Here is a 17,692-nt window from a genome sequence, read left to right as displayed (position 1 = left end):
TGAGGCTTTCTCTGAAAGAAGGCCCATATACAGTAGACAGTTTACACATAGACTGAAGGTGCACAAATTATGACTGTACATCAGTGAAGACCATTTTAATAGGACATTTTCAAAGCTAGCATCAGTCCTTCGTTCCTCAACACTAGTGAATCACTGCTGTGCGAAAGAGCGGTGATGGTGGCGTCTAATAGTCATATAGCCTGGAGTTGATTGTTTCTGGACAGACACCAGGTGTCCCAGAGTATTTGATTTACTACTACAATCACTGTTGGAATTTCATTGGTTACAAATTGTTCCATTTGAGGTGTCAATCAAAAGGTCAGACTGTTGATGAGACTAAGTGTAACCGCTGTTTGAATTGAAATGACACAACAGCAGCCCGTGTGTATTGATGAATGTAATAATTATGTGTTTTGGATGAAATAATTTACTGCAGGGTTTTCAAGCAATGGTCTGTGGTCCCTGATGGGCAGTGAAGACATTGCAGGTGGTCTCGGACCATGCATTTAATGGTGTTTCATAGTGGGACATCTTTTTTCCTTTAATAAAAAAAGACATGTGCATGCATTATTCCTCATCTTTGAATTAAACAGATGAAAGGGTAACGAATTTTCAGTTGGTAAGATCTTATCTGTTGTATCCTTGTTGGAATGTCCCTTCAGGTTTGCTCTGAGACACACATGATGGTTCCTTTGTCACACTTGGGTGAACAACCATTTTACTGACCTGAATCATCTGGACCCTCGAGAGTAACAAGATCACACTTGCTGGAATATCATCAGCGGGTGGGTTGTTAAGAAGCTTCATCACTAAGTCGCCTCATGTTTGTTACAGTTGTGTGAACATTTGTACAGTGAAAGGGTTTGTATAAATCTAATCTCAAGAAATACACAAACATAATAGAGAGGGTATGATGTATTCCAGTGGCTAGTCCTGGTAAAAGCTGTGGTTTAACAGTGTCAAAATGGGATTTGACCAACCCTTTGTGCTAATACACAGCCTGCTATTTGTATGGAGTGTTGACTTTAAAGTGCTAGCTTGTTCAGATCAACAAATTGAATTTTTAACTGTATTGAGGAAAAAAAAAATCTACAGGAATTTAAACTAGTGCTATACGTCAGCTGGAGGTGTCAAATACACAAGGTAGCTGTATATTCGAAGGTATCTATCATGTCACTGAACTGAGAATACTTCAGGAGATGTAGCTGTCATGTTGTGTGCATACGAAGCTGGGCCAATTACAGCAGCACCAGAAGCTTCCTTGATCTGCGTTAATCCAGATATCCAGAATAAACACAGGGCATCTGCTAATAAAATCCATGGAGGAATCAGTTTCTCAACCCAAAGTTGCACAACATGGAAATAAAAATAAATAAATAAATAAAATCCACCATTTCAAGGCAGGCAGTTGTCATTATTTGGCTTTTTCTTTTTTGCTGAAACTACTGTAGCTTTTCAAATGGAATTGATTTGATAGAAAGGCTGGACATGAATACTGTCTGAAACATAATTAAAGCAAAACAAAAGCTCTCACCTTGTGACATTTGTCTTGAGTGTCCTGTAATTCTTTGCTTTTAAGGTGCAGTTTCTTTTCCATGGAGTTGGTCTTAGCAGGAGAGTTGAGCCCTGCAGACACTGACCTGGGGGAACAACAGACTGCATGTCAATGATCTACTTCATATTAAAAAACAAAACAAAAAAACTCCTGTTGTGTTCTTTACATTTATTACCAAGACACTGTGTTGACACCATTTTCCCTACCCTCTCCCTCATTACTTAAGGGGTGGGGTGGAGGGTGAGGGGGGTCCAAATACCACATAAAAAAAAACTACAAGTAACCGAACACGAATGTCGATGAAGTATTTCTAAAGTGTACAGAATCTGTAAAATCCTCACTCCATACACCAACCAATAAGTGAATAATTCACAGCCTGTAGACAAAAAAAAAAAGGTGCAACAACAAACCATAACTGTTTCTTAAGAGTAACAAGGCAAAGTTTCAAACATACCACCCACAGATCAGATATGAGCAACCAACACTGAAGCCATACAAATATGCTTTGAGTGTTTGAAAGACAGGACAAAAAGCTTTTAAAGGAATATGCATTTACAACAATTAGACTACTGACAGTCATGAGGATAGCACTGAACAGAGCCTTTCTGAACTGAGAGAGCAGCCTTCATTTTATTCATTGTGGTTTGTTTGGGATAAACAGACTATGTGAACGAAACAGTCTTGTAGTCAAGGCAGAATTTGCAGTTTTGCTTGACTAAGTAATGTGACAAGAGAATTTGGGTTTTGCTTCAGGCTTAATTGGGGTTATGTCGTCTCCCTTCTTGACCAGAGGAAGGAGGAAGATAAATGAATGGGTCTGTATGAATGGGTTCACAAATACAGCAGAGGAATCTAATAAAGTTGACTCAGACTGAGTCACAGTGTTAAAAATAATCGTGAAAGCAAGCACTGCTCGCTTCGCCTCTCTGCATCGAGAAACAACCCCTCGAAACATGCACACACACTATATAGAGTATATGGACACACACACACGCATTTGGCTCACGTAACTAACAAAAACAGCAACACCCCAGGAATCTAAATTAAATAAAGCAGCGCTCCAGCTCGCCGAGTTTCTTCTCAATTAAAAATGGATGTTGAACATCAAAATTCATAACATTCTCTGTCGCCTTTTGAAACAGTTTAGGGAGCTGCTGTAACTATAAAGATAATATGATTATTTAAAATCCTAAAATGGAGGAGTCCGGGGGGGGGGGGGGGGGGGTTCACTGAGTTACATTTTTTCTCTTATCACCAGTGCTTCTCTTAATGCATTTGGACTGAATGTTCCTCAGTCATTAGGTATGAAAGTGTTTAGCTGTTCAGGCCTCTTATAGCCCCACAAGGCTGCCCTGCCCCCCCCCCCCAACCCTGCACACAATAACTTAAGAGGATAGATGCATTTCCCCCACTTCTGTGGGAACATCAGTAATGTTGGGGGTGGCATTTTCATTATGTAGACAGAGTAGAAAATAAACATTTGTACAAGACAGAAAATGCCAGGCTGAGGAATATGGTTGTTATGTCTCTTCCTGTGGAGGAAAAATAAATGAGCACATAGTGCTGCTGACTGACTGCAAAGCCTTTGACTTTAGTACTTTCACTGAGTCTCTGCTTCTCTTTGATTCCCTCTGATAATGCAGACACAAAATGAATAGACCGCCAAATACAATAACACCAGAACGCACACTAGAGAGAAAAAAAAAAAACCCAACGAAAAACACACAGACCAAAGACGCCATTGTAATTATCTTCACTGCCTTATTCTGAACGTCACAGACAGTTCAAACATGCTGTATTTGTAGGATATTTTTGTAAGATAGGTCTTAAAATGACTGGACAAAAATAAGATTTCACACTGTGAAAACAAATCTTCCCTAATGATAAGTGGAATAAACAGGCAGTAATCCAGCGGTCACATGGATTTATTTCCCATAGAGACGCTGTTGATGGTAGAGTGTGGATTAAAATAAAATAAAAAAAAAAAACACAACACATTTTCAAAAGAATTGTTCTGAACTATCTGAGCAATTTCAGGATATAAGAAATGTTTGTTCTTTAGCTCCACTGGTGCTACACAGTCAAAGGCTTTATTTGGTGCATTAGATAACAATAAAAACAGAATTGTTGTATTGTCAGCAAAATCCCAAATATCAGTACTAGCCCATACTTCAATATCCCCAAGGGTCTATTCGGAATTATACAACTGTAACTGCAAATCATTTTCATTATTGAATTGATTTATTCATTAATTAATTGTCTTATCAAAATATCAGGAAAATGCTCATCACAATTTCCCGCAGCACAAAGTGATTTGTTCAAATAGCTTTTTAGCTAATCTTACATTCCAAAACCTCAAGACTTCTCATTTTCCATCATAAATGAGCAGTCTTTATATTTAAGAGCTTAGAACCAGCAACGTTTAAAAGTTTTTGCTTGAAAAAAGAAAAAAGCACTGAAACCATTATCAATGTACCTGACAATTTATTTCCTTTTGATCAACTAATCCGTTAATTGTTGCAACTCTAGTACAGACCATGAATCTCCAAAGGAGATTTCTTGTAAATTTAGCCATTCATCAAATACTTTTAAGCACTACAGAGCTAAAGGACTTTTGCAGCCCTCATTTTAGTCTTACAGACACGACGCATAGCCTGATGGCTATTTGTAACTTGTACTTTTCTTGTAATGGCCAATCCCCCAGGCTGTCAAAGACTGAAACGTTACAAACAGTCCATAATGCACGTCAGGTGAAAAGAGTTACAAAACAGCCAACAGGTTTTGCTTCCTGACTACAATGAGGGCTAAAAATAATAATAATAATAATAATAATAATAATAATAATAATACTAAGAAGAAGAAGAAGAAAGCTACAAAGTTTAAGAACAAATTTGTGCATTTCATGAATGGGGCCCATTATTTAATAGGCCTTGTAAATCAGGACTTCATACCAGACGGTGACCCAACTCAGCTGGTCATGTAAATCATCAAGAATCATTCTCTGGGGACTATAAATACTCTACCATGACCATCTGGCTGTGTTCTTTTGAGACAATTTGGCCAGTAGTTATAAAAAGATACCCAGCTCTCTTCCCAAGTGTTCCATCACTGACCAGACTTCCCATTCATTAATGAGAAAAAAAAAGACACAATACTTGGAAATATGTTTTTCTACCAGAATTCATCTTTCTGAATTTCAGCGCCAACTAATATTTCCTCAAAAGGCAAAGGTATTCCTGGAAGTTTATTTATAAGCAAATAAACAAGCCACAATGCAAAAATTAATTCAATCAAACAAAGCACAGACAGCAATTTATACATTTGAGGCAAGCTGTTAAGGGGATTTTGTTGCTAGGTTTTACTAATGAGAACAAGTTCACACAAAAATGGGGATAAAGAGAACACCACAACCCCCCCCCAAAAAACATTTGCATTTAATTGTTATTGCCTTTAGGTTCAGTTCTCTTTTTGGCATTGTATTCAAGAAGTGTGTGTAAATGCATATGCGAGCACCCACACACACAAATTTGACACATCCTTGGAGTGTTGATCTCCATTTCATCAAATGCAGCAAAGGAAATGACTGGTTGAGTTAAAGCCCATGAGCTGATGACTGGCGGTGTAACAGCAAGGGACAGAGACATTAGAAGATGGAGAAAATAAGAGGAGGAGATGAGAAGAGTAAAGATGGGGGTGGGGACTGGGACACACACACATACACACACACACAAACCACGGTAGTAACCATAGAAATAGATTCTCTCCCCCAATCTGAGCTCTCATCCTTTTCCCTGTCTAATCTGCTAACGCTTTTTCTTCCCTCTCTGTTACTGCTGCTGTCATGAGCTGCAGTCTCCAGCACCATTAACCTGCTCCAGCACTGCCACAGGGCTCAAGAAATGAAACCCATCCTCTTTATTATCAGAGGTTAAGAAGCCAAATACCATTAGGGATAATTACAGTCCCAAAACCCATGCTTCAGTCTGGAAGAGTCCAATACGCTGCGCAGTAACAGAGAGCGCACAAAAAAAAAAAAAACAGCAGTGAGAGAGATAGAGAAAGAGAGAAAGAAAGAGAGAGAAATAGAGAGAGTCTATGTGTGGGGTTCCACCTCTAAGCAAACCTCATTGACACACTCAGCTGCATACCAATCAGCACTGATGGCTAGATAACGCCAGCTCACAGCCTTTGCTCCATTAATTTGATGTATCTCTGCATCAGATCAACTATGTGTGATCTCAAATGCAAAAAAAAAAACAACACAAAACAGGAATTTGGAGGAAGAGAGCACCAGAGAACAGGTGGATCCCTCCTCTCCTTCATCCAGCTTCTCATACAGCATATGGCCAAACCCATTTCAGCCCCACAACACTAATGACAGGGACAAAACACCAACTGGCCAGGGCACCACAGGAGGTCACCTGAAACAAGGAAACCTGTAATTTGTTGCCGTGGTAATGAGAAGTCTAATGACCAAAAAACAGCCAATGGTAGCGAGGTGTCTTTAAACAACAAAAGGTGTGTGTGAGTGTGTGTGTGCGTGAGTGAAAGAGGTCTTAAGGAAAAACAGAGGGTCTTTAGAGACAGCCAAAGGAAGTACTTACTCAGTTTTGGCCAATGTTGTCAATGCTCTGCTGAAGAACCAGCCTAGAAAGGGCAGATCCTGGCCCTGGAAGCCCGCTGGCAGAGCTCCTTGCTTGGCTGCTGAGGCTGGCCGGGGGGCTGCCTTCTCCGGCTCCTCAAAATTAGAGGTGTCATCTTCAGCGTGCAATGCAGGAACGAAAGGCGGTAGAACTGCAGGAGTAAGGATAAGCGGAGGGAGTGAAAGAGGGGAAGGAAAACGTGAGCAGCAACGGACAAGGTAATAATAATAAAAAAAACAACAAGGAGAAAGGGAAGAGAAAGGAAGGGAGGAGGAAGGGAGCAGAGCAGCCGGAGCCTAGAGTGCGGTAAGTTGCACGTTGATGCACATGCTGCCTCTGTCCTGCCTCTGTCCCTCCCTCCTTCTCTCTCTCTCTTGCTTGCTGTACACACATACTCGCTCTCTCACTCTCCCTCACTGCAGCAGAGCAAGCTCCTCTGGAGCCAAAGCTAAAGCATAAAGCTCAATTTGTGTCCAATTATGGTTAAACAGCCCTGTGTTCTCAATACACACATTTATGCATGTGGTCATTTTTTTAATGTTTTATTCTATTTCTTACTAAAAGAAAAAAACAAATGAATCCACGAACATTCAGGAAAAAAAAAAAAAAAAAAACAACAACTATAAACCTAACCTTGCATCATAGACTGCTGGTGGAACAAGCAACTGCATTTGTCAATATTCAGTGTGGATAGGAATATTACAGTAGGATAGACTGACAAAGCTGTACTTGATAACCAGTTCAGAATGACAAAAAGAGGTGTTAATTCATCTCAACGTGTGAGTCATTTCCCACAGCAAAATAAATACTCATCACCCCTGCAGCCAGCTACGTATCTGAATTACAAAACCCCTAGAGATCTGCGGTACTTAAGCGTAGTCATGCTTCACGCAAAACTGCCCATTAATGTAAAACTGATTTTCCTGCAGCTATTCAAGTTTAAACTGTCATACTCTTTAATAAACGTCACTCAATGCAGCCTGACATTGGATGGCAACAGTGACGACAAAAAGCCCACGTGCGTTTCCCCCATAGAGTACATGTCTGGTGTTGCAAGCACAAGAGATTTGCGCTGCATCTACCGAGAAGCAGATGAGTTGCAGATCTTTATTCAGTCTGCTTTGCTTCTCGTCTGTGCCGCCCTCCTTTCTCCTCCTCGAGAAAGAGCTGGCCAGCAGCCAACAGCAGGCAGAATCCCTTTATTTCACTACTCACAACACCGCTGGCAACGCAACTGCTGCTTGTTGTCCATGTGCAACTGCACGCACACAGTAGTTATATTAATTAATTATATACAAATTCATATCTGACAAACAACTACTCATGTATTATATGTGCATTAATGTGCTTACAGTGACTTGCTGTCACTGTGGCCAATGTTTTCACTGGAACGACAGGACAAAAAGAGAGGAGTCTCCTCACCTTGTCTTAAGTTGTTCCAGTCCACACTGGAGAAAAAAGAGTGACAGCGGAGTCCCTGGAAGCCCAGACGCTCTTTGGCTCCACACAACAAGCACTGCACCAGATCTACAAACTGTTTACTAGCCCGTGGCTCTTCTGGAATCTTCAGAAAACGCTGGGCACAAACAACATGCACAAGCACATGCATTAATTATCAAATATTGCAAATACTTGATAAGAGCTTCACTTGTGACACTAGGTGGACTAACTATTCAAGGTTAATGCACAGTCTATACACCTGGAAGTTGAGTATGTTGTGGACAGTCTTGGTGGAGGTGCCGTCAGAAAAAGGCGACCTGCCATAGATCATCTCATAGGCTATGATCCCCAGGGACCACCAGTCACACTCAAGCCCATAGGTGCTGTGAGGGCCCCCATTCATGGCTGCCAAGACCTCGGGGGAGAGGAAGTCCTGAGTCCCAACAGGCACGGAGGGAGCTGCCACCTGGAAGCATATAAATCAAACTCAATGATGTCACTGTCAAGAACAGTGCAGTTAATACAAAAAGCAAGCCCTATAATCTACTTACTGTTTTGTTAGCAGTGAGCCTGGCAGCTGATCCAAAGTCTGCCAGCTTAATGTGACCAGTCCGATCGATGAGAACGTTCTCTGGTTTGACATCTCTGCAAGTGGATATTTTAGAAGAGATTCGATATTGCTTTTACAGAGCTGTTTGTCGCCCAAGTACTGCAATATGTCTACTGTTCTGATGATAATGGAAAACATTAGTTAACTCCCGCAATGTGTTGTATTACATAACATCACATACAGTGCTCTTGGTTAAATCACAACGCGACATTTCTCACTTCCACTTAGTATTTTCCTGAATCAAATGCATGTGACACTGCAGGGGAAACAAACAGCTGACCAAAGTGTAGAAGCAAAAATCTGACCCTATTCAAACCTCCTCATGGTTTGGTATTAGATTCAGCAGCTGGTGTCTCACCTGTGGACGTAACCAAGCTGGTGGACAGCATGAATGGCCTCTACCAGCTCAGCCAGGTAGAACTGAGCCATGGATTCATCAAACTGATCCTCGTATCGGTTCAGCAGAGACAACAGGTCGCCGCCTGGTAAATACTCCATTGCCTGGACACACAAGTAGTGGCAACATAGAAATATGACATGGAAGATGAATGAATGTGTATTTGAATGTGATTAAAATACACTGGAATATGCTGTTGAAACATTCATGAATGCCCCTTGGAAGTCCTATATTTAGAAAAAGAAAAAAGAAAAAAAGACGCAACAAGTGTTGGATCACATGTGTCTGAGTTTATAGCACATCAAAGCGCTATTCAGTTTAAGATTACAGGGTGGCTCTCATTATAGATTCAGTTATGTAACATCAGGCACTGTTGCAGATTTATCTGTGGTACTGCAGTCAACGGATTGGTCTTCCCCTAAAAATAAAACAAACAATAAGAGGAAAATCTTTGTGCCTGTGATCATGAGCAACAAGCAGACACGTTTTCAGTCAAAACAACACGCCTCGACCGAACAGAGATTCAGCCTTCTTAAAGTTAGGGGACAACAAATCAAAATTGGTCACGTTTGACTCTCCGTTTCTCTCCTCTGCTAACAGCACCCAGAGATGAAAGGCATTGGTCAGGCTGATTTGAGCTATACTGTGGCAGCCATACAGCCATAACAGATGAGAGCCCCTGGTGCATGAATGGTCGACAAGTCTGAATGAACGGCAGCATTTTCCAGTGTTACCTAGCAACAGGGAGACTGGGTGCCTCTCTGACACATGGATAAAGATGGACGCTTTGTATTTTCCTCCATGCTCAGTTAGGGAACAGGGTGAGACAGAGGGGGAGTGAAAATGAGAGGAGGAGGAAGAATGGAGACAGATATGACGAGGACGTGAAGGACGATGCAAAAATTCAGCATTCACTTAAATACACACACACACACACACACACACAGGGCAAGACACGCTGCTGAGAGTCTTTGGGAGGTTACCAGCCTTCATGATGATGAAACTGAGCGTTCTTGAGGAGTAGGAAACTGACAATGGTTCCTGATTGAAGATTATATTATTGGAGGGACATTAATATCAAAAGAAATATGCTTGATTACCAATAGGAATGAGAGGCTTAACTGTTTCAGTTCTCCATATCACCATTAGACGAAGCGATCCAGGGTGTTTTACCTATAGCTGACACACTCAATGCTTGGTAAAAACCATTCACAAAGCCCCCTCTGTTTATTCTCAGCTTGGTGCCTTCTTACATGAGCCACAGAAGCAGCTGGCTACTGCAATGGAGACATTTTTCTAGCAACACCAGTGCACGCCTCTGCAGATCAGGGATACCTCCTATGGACAATGTCAATTACCTAAAAATAAATAAATAATCCAAGTGCCCGCTCCCACATGGGACATGGATGAAATTTAGCTTTCAATCAATCCAAATTTCACCAGCTTGAATGCAATGAAGCAATGGATGTCATTGATTGCCCCCCTGACTGAATCCTGACAAACTGAGGTTGACAAGAAAACTAAGAAATGCCCCTTAAAATGCTTCCTTTGTCTGTGCAACAGTCCCTTTCTGTTAAAAATTACAAAAAAAAAAGAGGTTGGAACCAGCTTTTTGAAAATGATTAATAAAAATCACAGATTTTTTGTGTGTGTGTGTGTGTATGCTGTCAATATTACAGCATCCAGCTGTCCCCCAATGACAGGTCCTGTACTAGAGATACTGTTTTCATCTTTAACACGCTTCTCCCAACAAAGGAGCCTTACTTAAGTTAAACCAAGAAATACTTGACTATTTTACAGTTTGAAAAATTTATTAACATCCACTCCATATACTCTTATTTAAATTACATGTGAAGGCTCACTGCAAATAGACTGTTGGCTAATATACCCAATAATGGCACCAGCACCACCCTGACTCCAGCATTGTTTGACAACCACATCTGAAGTAACCTTGTGAGGCAGCTGGCCCACACAAGAATCCATCTTGCAGGCTCCAGGTTGTGAGCCTGTGTCCTCACCATAACTGGTGTAGCCAATCAGACTTCTTGGAGGACATAAGGGTGTAGTTTAGGTGTGATAACAATGGCGGCACCTGTGAAGTGGTCATCATATCAGAACTGGAGTGTATTTCTTTGACAGAAGACCAAAGAATGCCACGGAAGGCTATTCTCCAGGAAAAAAGATGTTTTCACTCTTGTACCAACTTGCTCAGTTGGTTCGTTTGTGATTGTTTGAAGAAATGGTTGTCCCTCCATGTAACAGGATTATAAATACATACATATAAAAAATTAGAAACGAGAGTAAGGGAGCTCTTAAAGGAGCTGCATAAATAAACGTTTTACTGACCGAGATGCAGTGGTGGCTTGATTGATTCAAAGGGGAAACTTTTAAAGAAAAAAAAGTTGCTGGAAGATTTCTTTCACTTTTTAAGCAGACTATGTTTTTGTTCCTCCAGTTTTAAAGCATTTCCTCTACATACAAGTTGTTCCTTTCATTGCTCCCTTCTTGTCCCCTCCTGTAGCACCTCATGCATTATTCTGACTGATGTATGAAAGAAAATGACACCCTCACAAAGGTCCGGCGTTTTCTTGAACATGGCTTTACGTGGAAATAGAGGACGTGAGCAAGAGAAGCCGAGCCAAGTGACGGTTCAGGTTTGGAGTTGTTGGCAAGGAGTTTCTCTTGTTTTACTGTCAAGATGGATAATCAGGTCTTGACCTTTCGCTGTGATGGATTTTCACCTTGAATGTAGAATTATTTCCTTCTAAATCTGATGATTTTAAGTGGATTTCCCCAAATGTGAGCCATCAGTATGAAAATAGATATAATTTAGCTTGAGTAACTGTCAACTATTTAAAAGTACACCTCGCTGGATGTGTGCAGACCTCTGTCAAGGTTATTCAGTTATTGAAATTATATATGAACAGTAAATTCTACGCACCAATATATATTATCACTATAAATAGGTGTGAAATTTTAGAAAAGCTCAATTTCCTAATTAAAAATGTAAAAAAAAAAAAAAAAAGTTTTTATCATGCGTTTAAAATATTTCTAATGTGTTCTTCCTCCACTGTCTTTCCTGAAAATGGCCCTGGTAGTTCTTATGTAATCCTGCTGATGGACAGACAAACTAATGGCCATGTCAGACGTGATAATATCAAATCAAATTCCTACCAGAAAGCCCATGTAAACAAATACTCTGCTGCTACAACACTCTTTACTGACTTGTATCCATAAAAACAACTGCATTTTGCATGGGCCTCTCATTTCATCTTCTGCTAAAACCCATAACATAGTTGATGCTTTTGTGTGAGAATCAAATGACTTCGATTCTGCTTCAGACTGGGGATTGCAGGTTCAATTTGGTTTCGCAGGGAATTTATTCATAAAACACAAATCCGCAGGCCTCCCTTGTAAACAATGACTCAGCCAGGGACCACGGGGGTTTGTATACTTCAATTAAATGAATGCTTCTCTAACACAAGGGCCTATGACTGTAGGGTTTGCAGTGTATATTACACCCAGCATGTATTTTTTATATGCAACCTTCTTATAGCCAGTGGAAAGCAGGCTAAATGTGAGGTTACAATTTGGACATGTTAGAGGAATAACGTTCTTCTATCAAAGAACAATAATGTCAATTATTTTTGAGGTTGATTGTAAAAGGCAGTCTCACCAGGTAGATGTGGTCTTTATCCTGGAAAGCGTAGAGAAGCTGTGGGATCCAGGGACTGCTGTTCAAAGCCAGAATCCTCCGCTCCTCTTCATGAAAAACCACCTGAATCAAAAATGTGGATCAGATATGCAATCAGCCATAGAGGTGAATCAAATACATTTAACAGGGTTTAGGTTTAATGAAGCATTTCATTCAACACCAGGAAACACAGATGTACAATTTCATAAGATTACTTCCTCTTGTTTTATGCAGGATTTCTTTTGAAATATTCAATAATAGTCACAAGTAGCACAGACAAAGTATTTCTGGCACATATAAATTGCTTACTTCAGATCTGCCCCTATGGCAGCTCATGTACTATTCTGTCTGAGATCTGTTGGATTAGTCACATGCAAGAAAGTACTACTGTGAAATAATGTACCCAGATTTTGTTCTGCCATACTCAACTCCACAGTGCCCTCCAGTGGGCTTTGTTCTGACTGCAACTGAACAAAGACTACCAGTACAGTTTTTAGGATGGCAGACAGACTAGTGTATAACAGCAGAATGAAATACTGGCAAAACAATATTGCAAGCTAATCAAAACATGTTTCTTACATTTTTTTGGGTGCGTAAAACTGTCTTTTCCATGATTTTCAGAGCACAAACATCCCCAGTGGCCTTCTCACGTGCTACTTGTACTTTGGCAAAGCGGCCATGGCCCACCATCGTGCATACATCAAAGTCATGAAGCCCAGGCTGCAGGGCTTGTAGCTCTGCGACCACCTCAGAAACTGTGACAGACACACAAAAACACAGGAGTTACTCCCTCTGTTTACAAAGGCATTAAGACCAACAACTTTTAGGATGTAAAATTCTAAATAACAAAAACAAAACAAACAAACAAAAACCTACACATCAAAACAATATTGTTATTAGAAACCACTGTCTGGTATTGACAATCATAGAGTATCTCAATCTGTACAGCATAGTGTATTGGTGATGCAGAGATGACCCAGCCTGAAAATGGTACTCTACAATCTCAAGAATTTGCTTATTTTTCCTCAGCCAGTTATTTTTTTAACTCAGAAAGGTAAAAGAAGAAAAAGGAAGAAAAAAAAATTGAAAATTATTCTATATCAAATCTGTAAAATTCAATATAACAATTTTACTTTGTCCATTTAGTTGAGGGAAAGGCTGCTGGGAAGTGGTGACACTAAAAAAAATCCTGTTTTAGGAATAATTTATTAACATGTTTGTTTTTATTTCAGTGTGTTCCAAGATTATATTGAGTGAACTTCAAAAATGTGTTTTTCCACAGAATTTTCATTAACAAACTTTACATTCAACACATGTAAATATTCAGGGAGTCTCCTGTTGAGTTTTGTACAGTTGTAATTTTTTTGCACTGAAATTTTACTATGATCACTGCAACTGATTATCAGGAGGCAAGTATAAATCATTGTCTTCCCTGATTTACTAATAATTGTATCCACCCTGAAAAGCAATGACTTTTGATCCCCGATTACAATGTTTATTCATCAAGATATTTATCATACACAAGAATGATTATTCCTTCCGATATTTGAAATGTCCGATTTTTTTCAAAAACCTTCAAGCTGTAAAAAAATATCAGATAACCAAACCAAAACCTTTTTACTATAAAAAAAAGGCAAGAAAAAAAAACTTTCCATGCCTGAGAGGCTGAAAATATTCTAATAGAGCACAGTTCTTACGGTTATAGGCTATAATCAAATTAGAAAACAGCAACTGGTGAGAAATGTACGCTTACACTTGTTGACAAAGTTGGCCACATGCTGTATCTTCATGAGCTCTGGGGAGCTGCACTCCTGGAACAGTAGCAGCAAAGAGTCCAGAAACTCCTCCCGGCCCAGAGTACATCCTCCCTGCTGCCCACACAGGCTAACTCGACCCTGAAGGCAATGAGTTACACAAACAGCAGTCAGACACTGGCATTTACTGTAGTTGCGTTTATACAAGTTGTGCTTATACCATAAAACCTGTCAAATTAATGGCAATGCTAACCGCAATGCATCAACCGCGTACCTGAAACAGCTGATTGAGTCGCGAGCTGCGGCTGGTGAGGGGGTCCGCGGAGGTCGGGAACGTTTTCAGGCTCCCCTGACTCACGTATTTGAACTTCAACATTGCTTCTTAAAAGCTGAAAATCAGAAACGATGACATGAAAGATGTACTCCCTCGTTAGTTAGCTAAAGTTATACTCGAAGAGCTATGGCGTTACAGACAGGTCAGAGACAAAGCCAGGAAACTGCTAACAGTAAGTACCTTCATGCTAATTTGACGTTGGCTAACAGTTGACCTCGCTAACCACACCGTCGCAACACGAATACATACCTCCCACATAAAACTACAGAGACAAAAAAGTGTAATATGAGTCTACTTACCGGGCTGCCATGCAGGTAATAATTAGACCCTTCTTACTATTTATAGAGAACCATTGATAGTTAAAGGAGAACAGTGTTCTCCTTTCCCGATACGCTGTTTCCGGTCAACTTTCAAATTTGCCGCGTTCCCCGCCCACTTTCCTCCAGAGCCGCTCAATGAAGCTGCTGTGTGATTGGTCAGGTAGATTTCTGTGGGCGGCACCAGATGGTACATGTCACCAATGACTGATGTCTGAGCCCTGGCTGTCACAACATCATGGAGGGCGTCCCATGTAACCGTCAACCGCCTAACTAACTAACTAACTAACTAACTAACAAAATAAATAAATAAATAAATAAATAAATAAAATAGAATAGTATATAATTCTGTGGTGGACAAGTATGGAAATATATGTACTATCAGCCACCGGTTACTTTATTGAACAAAAACTGTCTCAAATATCAGTTTTGCTATTTCATTTAATGTTTATTCTTTATCACATGATCAAGATTGGTAAACTTCATGAACACAAATCTAAATTCTATAAATCTATCCAAGTCTTTTCTTGGTAGATCTTGGTCAAATTCTGGATTGACCTGAGATCTGTTTTTGTTTAATATAGTTGTGTTTTCCCATTCGTTGGGAAAGAAATTTGTTCTTTCTTTTTCCTAAGTGTTTTTGTCTTTTGTGAACTCTTTCACTTCAGTTTTTTTCCAGCTCTGTTTTGTTAGTTTGTTTAGCAGAGTGTTGTGTTCTCCGAGTGCAGCTTTGTTTCCTGTTTGCTTTGTATTTTTCTGATTTATTGTTATTATTTCCTATTTTATCCAACATTATTTTGTGCCAGGAGGTTAGTCCTTTGTGTGGGTTCAAACACACTGATGCAGTTGTATTGTAGGCTGAGGCCCTGAGTGTTCCCTACACACTTAAATAATTCATAGACAATAACTAAGACTCCTATCGTCACTTTAAGCATGATGAACAGCACACAATAACTTCCAGATAACCAAAATCAGGGCCAAAACCTTTATTTTCAACAGAGATGTGTGTTTCATTGTTGCAGCAAATGTTTGATTGTCAGATTGTCTAGACTAACAGTGGGCATGGAGGACAGACCGGGGGACTGGCCAGCCACCTTCAGAGTGTCCCAGTTATTGTAGGAGGTGTGGCATTAAGGTTGGGGCTGGGTTTGGGCTTTGGGGTTTGGAGCAGGTTTAGGGTTGGGGTTGGGGTTAGGAGTAGGGTTGGGGTTGGGATTGGGGTTGGGATTAGGAGTGGGATTAGGTGTGGGGGCTGGGGCAATGAAGCACCCCCTCTTGTGCCACTGCATGTCTCGTACACGTCGGACGGACTGGATCTGAGGTGCAGTGGCTCCCCAGTCGTTCCAGTGCTTGTAGTCTCCATGCTCAAAGACGTATTGGCGCCCTCTGTAGCCTGGATACATGTATCCCACCCACCTGCAGAGGGAGGGTACAGAGTGCTGATTAACATTTCTAGAATTCCCCTTTAAACAAAACAACTTTGTATGACCAGCTGTCATAGCTGGCATCTAGAACTGAGGGGGCATAAGCTTACGTTCCGTTGAGGGCCTTTGCACTGGCCACACGATCCTGGAAACCATAAGCCCACAGACTGGGAACATCATCGTCAACAATCTCCATCTTCCTGCCTTCATAGCCAGCATTCTCAAAAAGGTGCAGCTTGTGATCGGCGCTGTCCTGTTGAGAGACACAGCATGTTTGCACGTGCACTGCCGAGGGTTGTAGTTGCTTCTTTGCAAACAAGTACCGGGGCCAAAAGTTCTTATGAATACTGACCACTTTTAGGGGCTTGAAAGAGCTCAGACTATAGTAAGTCTGGCAGTTTGTCCAGGTGCTCCAGCGTGGGTACTCCCCTTTCTCTAAAACAAACTTCTCTCCAGCAAAACCTTGATGCTCACAACCCACCCATCTGAAGAACAGAGGAAATAAACACATTCACTTATCCAAAGGAGTAAACATGATGTGGATGTAGAAACCGAAACACTCACGGTCCCGATTCCACGATGACCGAACCGACTTTCTGCGTCTTCTCCAACACGTCTTTACATTCACCAGACAACTCCACTTTCTTTCCACGGAAGTTCTCAAACTCAAATACGACCAGCTGGAAGACAGGAATAGATGTGTAATCTCCTCCGCCAGCAACGGCCCAGTTCCATTTGTGATTCTGATCGTCAAATTATTATTTGTTTTTATGAAGAGAGAAGTGTTCAGTCTGGTACCTTATATGTGGCTCCAGCCCCTCCTTGGCCCTTCTCTGCAGGAAGCTGATCGGGGGTTCCTTGCTGTTCTGTCATTTTCTTTCTATAAAGTATAACAGTCACGATCCTATCAATGCTTCAGATTAACTTTTACCATTAGTTTGTTCTATCTGTTGAAGAAAATAGGACTTTCTCTGACTTCCAACAGATGCTGTGAGAAAATCTCTTTGAGCCACTTGCTTCTACTGTCTTATTCACCAGTCTAACTTTTTGCGCTCCAAGATCCTTGCTTTTGTGAAATAAACATACATTTTTTGTCATAATACTCCAAAATTGCAGTTTAAGAAGCAATCATTTGGATGCTGATAGAAGAAAGTAAAATAGAAATGTGTGTCAGAATCTTTTTCTTTTTTCTTTTTTTTTTACCTGGATGGCTTGTGCTTCACTGCACCACATACAAGCCACGCTCTCCGTCTTTCCTTTTTCTTTTCTCTCTTTTTCCTGTCTGTCTCAGTGTGAGGGTGCGTGGATGTGGAGGCCTGGCGAGCCGTCGGTGGAGGCCAGGGGGGTATTTATGGTTTATTTCTGGCCACAGCAGCAAAAAGCCTGTTGATGCAGCAAGTCTGTCGCACCCATTGTGTCCATCACACTGCTTCTCAATAGGCTTGCCCTCTGTCCCTGGCAAACTGGCAAACGCTGCCCAGCTCGGCCCTTGCTGCCATCCTGACCATGATCCTATAGTGGGCA

The 17,692-nt window shown here is 40.9% G+C and overlaps 2 protein-coding genes across 10 annotated transcripts in view; both read right to left on the bottom strand.

The window, feature by feature from the left end:
* Positions 1 to 14,945, bottom strand: part of cita (citron rho-interacting serine/threonine kinase a) — a 42,173-nt gene extending 27,228 nt beyond the window's left edge. Inside the window, exons 1-11 of one of the 8 annotated variants that reach the window (XM_086198794.1) lie at positions 14,727 to 14,945; positions 14,368 to 14,482; positions 14,093 to 14,234; positions 12,919 to 13,094; positions 12,322 to 12,423; positions 8,607 to 8,749; positions 8,190 to 8,283; positions 7,898 to 8,104; positions 7,621 to 7,774; positions 6,160 to 6,349; positions 1,535 to 1,640 (exon numbers count right to left, since the gene is read on the bottom strand). In XM_086198794.1, the coding sequence (XP_086054920.1) occupies positions 1,535 to 1,640; positions 6,160 to 6,349; positions 7,621 to 7,774; positions 7,898 to 8,104; positions 8,190 to 8,283; positions 8,607 to 8,749; positions 12,322 to 12,423; positions 12,919 to 13,094; positions 14,093 to 14,234; positions 14,368 to 14,469 (1,416 nt within the window). In that variant the 5' untranslated portion in view covers positions 14,470 to 14,482; positions 14,727 to 14,945. The remainder of the gene's footprint in view (positions 1 to 1,534; positions 1,641 to 6,159; positions 6,350 to 7,620; positions 7,775 to 7,897; positions 8,105 to 8,189; positions 8,284 to 8,606; positions 8,750 to 12,321; positions 12,424 to 12,918; positions 13,095 to 14,092; positions 14,235 to 14,367; positions 14,483 to 14,726) is intronic. The other 7 variants (XM_086198795.1, XM_086198788.1, XM_086198789.1 and 4 more) reach the window with 7 other exon arrangements.
* Positions 14,946 to 15,721: 776 nt separating this feature from the next.
* Positions 15,722 to 17,521, bottom strand: crybb3 (crystallin, beta B3). Of its 2 annotated transcripts, XM_086200651.1 has the most exons (6): positions 17,372 to 17,521; positions 16,967 to 17,048; positions 16,733 to 16,848; positions 16,521 to 16,653; positions 16,279 to 16,421; positions 15,722 to 16,160 (listed from the first exon to the last, which is right to left on the bottom strand). In XM_086200651.1, exons 2-6 carry the CDS (start codon positions 17,039 to 17,041, stop codon positions 15,875 to 15,877), a joined length of 753 nt encoding a protein of 250 aa, XP_086056777.1. In that variant the 5' UTR covers positions 17,042 to 17,048; positions 17,372 to 17,521; the 3' UTR covers positions 15,722 to 15,874. The 2 variants fall into 2 exon arrangements, with proteins under 2 accessions (XP_086056777.1, XP_086056776.1); XM_086200650.1 differs by having other exon boundaries at positions 16,279 to 16,653.
* Positions 17,522 to 17,692: the final 171 nt, after the last annotated feature.

Source organism: Aulostomus chinensis, chromosome 3 (genome assembly GCF_037954235.1).
Source record: "Aulostomus chinensis isolate RoL2024-O1b breed Wild chromosome 3, RoL_Achi_v1.0, whole genome shotgun sequence".
Taxonomy (NCBI): domain Eukaryota; kingdom Metazoa; phylum Chordata; class Actinopteri; order Syngnathiformes; family Aulostomidae; genus Aulostomus; species Aulostomus chinensis.
Note: the sequence above shows the minus strand (reverse complement) of the source record. Positions and strands in the feature narration are given on the sequence as shown.